The sequence below is a fragment of the Haematobia irritans genome, chromosome 1, assembly GCF_050003625.1.
Source record: "Haematobia irritans isolate KBUSLIRL chromosome 1, ASM5000362v1, whole genome shotgun sequence".
In the NCBI taxonomy this organism is placed as follows: Eukaryota; Metazoa; Arthropoda; class Insecta; order Diptera; family Muscidae; genus Haematobia; species Haematobia irritans.
Genome location: NC_134397.1, coordinates 36,525,867 through 36,531,692, shown reverse-complemented (window position 1 = coordinate 36,531,692; position 5,826 = coordinate 36,525,867). Strand labels below are relative to the sequence as shown.

The 5,826-nt window shown below is 36.3% G+C and overlaps 3 protein-coding genes across 4 annotated transcripts; 1 reads left to right on the top strand and 2 right to left on the bottom strand.

Annotated features, from left to right (window-relative positions):
• LOC142220605 (acyl-coenzyme A thioesterase 9, mitochondrial-like) lies at positions 1 to 2,196 on the bottom strand. 2 transcript variants are annotated; one of them, XM_075289816.1, is made up of 4 exons: positions 2,067 to 2,196; positions 1,871 to 2,011; positions 1,732 to 1,802; positions 1 to 1,652 (listed from the first exon to the last, which is right to left on the bottom strand). In XM_075289816.1, the coding sequence occupies exons 1-4, from the start codon at positions 2,090 to 2,092 to the stop codon at positions 484 to 486; spliced, it is 1,407 nt and encodes a 468-aa protein (XP_075145931.1). In that variant the 5' UTR covers positions 2,093 to 2,196; the 3' UTR covers positions 1 to 483. The 2 variants fall into 2 exon arrangements, with proteins under 2 accessions (XP_075145931.1, XP_075145932.1); XM_075289817.1 differs by having other exon boundaries at positions 1,871 to 2,087.
• Positions 2,197 to 2,522: 326 nt separating this feature from the next.
• LOC142220606 (JNK1/MAPK8-associated membrane protein) lies at positions 2,523 to 3,966 on the top strand. The gene is made up of 5 exons (XM_075289818.1): positions 2,523 to 2,846; positions 2,909 to 3,121; positions 3,183 to 3,349; positions 3,523 to 3,657; positions 3,717 to 3,966. The coding sequence occupies exons 1-5, from the start codon at positions 2,611 to 2,613 to the stop codon at positions 3,869 to 3,871; spliced, it is 906 nt and encodes a 301-aa protein (XP_075145933.1). The 5' UTR covers positions 2,523 to 2,610; the 3' UTR covers positions 3,872 to 3,966.
• A 141-nt stretch (positions 3,967 to 4,107) lies between these two features.
• On the bottom strand, positions 4,108 to 5,826 carry park (E3 ubiquitin-protein ligase parkin). The gene has a single exon (XM_075289815.1). It carries the CDS (start codon positions 5,775 to 5,777, stop codon positions 4,335 to 4,337), a length of 1,443 nt encoding a protein of 480 aa, XP_075145930.1. The 5' UTR covers positions 5,778 to 5,826; the 3' UTR covers positions 4,108 to 4,334.

Sequence of the window (5,826 nt, the reverse complement as noted above, 5' to 3'; positions counted from 1 at the left end):
TTTGAATTTTTATTATTGAACGCATTGTTTTATTAGTTGCGGTGATATTTCTTAAAATTTTTTTATAAACAATAAATTTAAATAAATATTTAAGTATCTTTGAAGTAACATCATCAAGAGGTACCCTGGGTTCGTAAAAAATATATGAGAATTCAATAAATATAAAATACATAAAAAAACATAAAACGTAAATTCTTGCAATAATTTTCTATCTGTGAACTTATCTATATTTTACAATAGAAGTTAGATTCTATGTGGCCAATTATTTTATCGCTTTGAACTTTAATCTTAATCGTTAGTTTTTCTTTCAAATTGCATCAACATTCATACATAAAACAACAAATATATACTACAACTACAAAAACAATCCGACATAAATTAATACTCTTTGTAGATTCTATTATAGTAAAAGCTTTTGTAGTAATATCCATGATTGCTAAGTCCATCGATTAGCTTAATTTTTAGTTTGTTTTTACTTCAGGCTTATTCCAAACCCAAAGCATATTTAAATTTACGACGACCTTGTATGTACCACATAGTCTCATGATATGATCTTGGCAAGACCTCGGGAACTTCATCTTGTGCCGCAAAAGTATAGTAGAAAACATTCGAAGTCAATTGATCTCCCGTCATCATATCGATGACATCCGCTACAGTCATCATTTGGACATAATTTACTTCGGTGTAAACAACATAGGCTGTCATCTTTATGAATGAGTTTACACTCACAGGTTTCTCGAAACTAATATCACAAATATGTTCCAATTTCGGACGACTTTTACAATAGAGATTGGCACCAACCCAACTAATTTCCAAAGCGTTACGCATTAGGAAACCACCGAATACCTTATTGTGGGCATTACGGTTTTCTGGAAAGGAGGCCATTGTATTCGTTACATGAGATTCCGACATCCATCGGCAATGGGGTGGTAGAACACGTACATTCAGTTCCATTGTGGTTTGAGGGGTGGTCCTTTTGTATAGATCGTACATCAATGATTGCTCGTAATCATTTGGTTCAACCTTAAAAATGGAAGATGCTTGCAAAAGTTGTCTACGTTTTTTCCTCAAAACACCGCCATCTAAAATTTTCTTTTCCTCTTCAGTGGCAGGTTCAATTGGATTAACTGGGGAGGCCGCTGTATTCGTGGCATTACGTGCAGCCATTAGGAATAAAGCTCTGGTGATCTTATGCCAAGTGCCACCTTCCATTTGCTCCAACCAAACTACAATTTCCATTGAACTTTTGCCCACCCACGACACATGACCGGACAAGCGTATATCCTCGGTGGCTTTTGTTCTGAAATCGGTGAATGTTATCTTATCCACGAGTATAGTGACAAATGTATATGGCAGTGGTATATTTTCCGGAAGATTATTAACTTTAACATGTTGATGACAGACCCACACTGCAAACATGTCCATATCTTCCATTAGACGGCCCATGCGAACATGTCCCAAAAAAGCCACATATTTATCTTGTAGAGCTTTGTCAGAAGCCAAAGGTAAGATGGCAGATGTAAAAGAATCTTGCATAGATCGTGGCTCCAAATCCCCTAGTTTCGGTTCATATTTAAGCAAATGTTCGCGATGCTTTGGTATTGGTGTATATCCCTGCTCTAGGCCAAGACGTTCCATAATTTTAGATTTCACTGAAACACGTGAATAATTTAGTGGTATACATATTTTATTCATTTGCTGGCAATGTAACAAAATAGAATAATCTCTTACCCTCTGCCATAGTGCCTGCATATGATGGATCCGATTGGCCGTGTTGCAGTCCCACATTGCGTTTTGTCACCCTAAAAAAGTGCACACGAGACGTCAAATTTAGTTCTTGTAAATTTATTGGACATTAACCTTGACTTACAAAAAACTGGTTGATGACAGAGTAGATCGCTGTGACCATTTTGTTGAACTTAAAACTAAGTGGGCTCCGGTGGATTTTAGGAAATTTCTCAACATATCTCTCTTACAATTGTCAACTGGAAACTGTTTGCCCTGAAATAATCTAAAAACAAACCTTCTTATCTCGCTACTAAAATTTGCGACAACACCTCAGATACCTCCCCACAGTAAGTATTAACACCATTCCATTGGTGTGTGAGTATTTGTGTATTTCCACACCACTAACACCATCGGATACCAGATGACGATTTATTGTGACGTCATAGGTAAATATATATCAGCTGTTGTAATCCAGAGATGTTAAAAAATATGTGAGGTAATAACAGGGTGACACAAAGACACAAGTTTTTCTAAAGAGTTCGGTTTAGAGTTGTACGCAAAGGAAAATACATAATTTTATGTCCATGTAAGACTTCCATGAGATTCGTTATAGGTTTCCACCTATTTCTTTCGATACATTAGTCTCATAACAAACACATGATAAAACTGTTTTATTGCTCGAACAATTTTCCAAACACCTACATGCAGGCTTTACAAAATACATGACAAACTTCGTTATCGACGTAAAGTGCATACCTAGCTTTCAAGTAACCGGTAGTAAATATATCCGGTATAGATCATAACATCACAAAATACAGCCGATTGCGGGTAAACAAAACAAAACTGCGAAAAGGAATATGCATAAATTATTGCGATAAATTAATGATGTCGTCCCTTTTGGAACGCTGTCCTGGACAATATTGTGGCCGTGTACAATTAGAAGATGGGTGGAGTGAGTGTGGACCATGTCCCCGTGGCTTTCGAGTGAACGAAAGTTTTGCCTGTACACAGTGCGAAAATGAGTTGGACTCATATTCTTGGTTCTATATGGGATTTATGGCTATGTTACCCTTGATGATGCATTGCTTCTTTATTGATTTAGATGCCAAGGATAGAAAGTAAGATACTTGGGCCTGACTATGTTAAGTTATTCATGTGTATTGTTATTTGTTTTCAAAAGATTTTCCCGCAAACAAATTATACTAACAACTTGTGCATTGTTTGAAGTCACCATCTCTGCTATCCTATCCATACTATTAATGGAGCCCATGGGTGAATTTCGTTTATTTGCATGTCCTGTTAGAAAATTCTCCGATTGGTACACTTTATTTTTCAATCCTACACCGAATTATGAAAAATCACTGCATTGTACCCAGGAGGCTGTATATCCTTTGTGAGTTTAAAGGAACACTTTAAGTGTTTGATTCGTTTTAAGTTTTTTTTTCTGATTACAGGCAAACAATAATATTGGTTTTTTATTTCCTTTGCCTGGTTACCATGTTTATAATACGACCTGTGGTTAGTACGGCTTTAGATGTGAAGGGAAAAGCCCCCATATATGCGGCTCTATACTTTTTACCTTTAATAACTTTCATACATGCACTTGCATGTGGTCTTATTTGTAAGTATGATTCCTTAGTCGTGTAATATATTGTTACAATTGAGATAATGCTTGGGGAAAGGTCACATTGGAATTATATGACAAAAATGGGGAAAATTCGTTTCCCTTGTGACTTAAGCTTTAGCCGTCATGAAATTTGTCTTGTTCACATATAGTATTTACCTTCATTTCAGATTATGCATTTCCCTATATGAGCATTGCTATATCAATGATATCGAATGCTATACACTATTCCATGAAATTAGATCAATCTTTTAAAGCATTGGTCAAGTCTTCTTTGATGGAAATAAAAAATTTCGTTATAATTTGTAAGTATTCCCATTTATTGAGATATATTTAAATTTCTTACTATATTTGATTTTTATAGGTATTCAATGGCTTTTGTTAGCCTATGGAATAATAGCTTTAGGACATCATTACGCATTGCTGTTTTTGGTACCATTCCCTTCAATCTTTTATATTTTTACTGTACGTTTCACAGATCCAGCCGAATTTCGAGAAACTGAATCACGTAGTAATTAAAAATGATTCAACAAATATTAAAAGGCTACTAGTATAAGGACGACTATTTTTGTTCTCAATAAAAATGAGATGACTAATGGACATTTAAAATTCAACTCTAGAGGTATTGTATATTTTTACCAATACAACAATTGAATATTTTTAACTTAAAATCCGTTTGCCGAAAAAACTCGATACCACATCTTCGGCCTATCATATAAAAACCCTTTCTTTGGTATCCAAGAAACCAATCAAAATACACAATTATCTTATCCCTTTATTTCCAAATTGATATTAAATAACAAATTAACAATGAAATCAAGAACAATTGTCACAAATATTAAACAAAACTTTCTGTAACGAATACGCAAGAATTTAAAGAGCTGCAATTACAATGTTCACTTTTCAGTCTTGACTAGTATGTATGTATGTGACACCATTCATAAACTTATACATAGCTGTTTATCAAACACGCCGTGAATATTTAACCAAACCAATGGGCTCCCATACAATCTCTCGTCCATTCCGTTTGGCATACCCAACACCATTCAAATCCACAACCTGACCTCGTACAGACCATATGCATGCAGCCACCATCTCTTTCGGTTGGTGTACGACACTTTGGGCAAGGCTTTGTCGATACTTTAATTGTCACATTACTGGCCTCATCCCATCGAGCTTCAGCAGCTCGATTGGGATCGATTGTATATTCACATGAACCACCTGTGTTTGCATTTCCGTTTTCGGGTAAACATTCACCCAAATGATAGCCTTGAAGACAATTGCGACAAAACACATATCCACAGCCGTTTTGACATGTAACTTTTTTACAATCCGCTTCCACCAGCAGTCCCATACCACAACCTGGTTGCGGACATAAAACTCCACCGGCTTGTAGAACATATTCCTCCGTTGCAAATCTCTGATAACGTTCATATTCTTCTCGTGTCAACAATTTAAAATGATGTATTTCTTCGATAAACGAATTCTCACATCCTGCGGGACATGGTAAGGTATATCCAAATTCCGGATGAGGCATAAATTGTCTCTCCATTAGACGTGAACGACAATATTGCAAGAAACATTCAATACAGGTGACGTGCTTCGACTCACAGGGAAATACTAAAACCAACTCGCTTGTATCCGTACATGCCAAACAAGGGATATGGTTCATATTGTTCTTTATCAAACTCAAAGGAGCAGCAAAGTCCTTTTCTCCCCCTGAAATATGTTCACCACATTTGAAATAGAATTCGGCGTATGGAGGATCGCCATCTTGGTTATCCACACAGGCAATTTCCAATGACTCGCAATGTCCCGGAATCCGTCGAGGTTTAAGGACATCATCCCAGCATTCCGGATCACGATGTACTGTAAATGCACCGCCTTTACACAAAGAGCAACGAACTCGCAATTTACCTCTGCATAGTTTTCCACACTGAGAGCAATGGACAAAAAAGTGAGCTTTTCTACTTTCTCGATCTTCTTCACTGATATTAGTACGCTCCTCACTGGGCAATTGTAGGTCTACCAATGTTTCACATAACGGCTTAGAAGGTTGTTCTTCGGCATCTTCTTCTGCCACCGTCGAATGATTTAAGTGTTTCCTTGCTTTCAAAGGTCGTGCTCGTATGGCGTGCAATATACTCTGTTGTCCCAGGTCACATTCTTCAATAGTTGTAGCATCACTTAATTCTTTGCCAGCAAATATAATTTTCACCTCATCCGGTTGCAATCCCAACTGTGGAGCCACCAACTCTTTCACATTTTTAATATCCCATTGTGGTTCTAAATTGACCGATAGAGTTTTTCCCGTATTTGTCTTTACATAAATATTTAAAGTATTAGTGATTGTCTTTTTGCCGAATGACAATAATTCCAACATTTTATTTAAAAATGATCTTAAAAAATCAAAGAAAAAACTCATAATGTGCACGTAATTGAGCAAAACATTGAACAGCTGATTTGGAATTGCA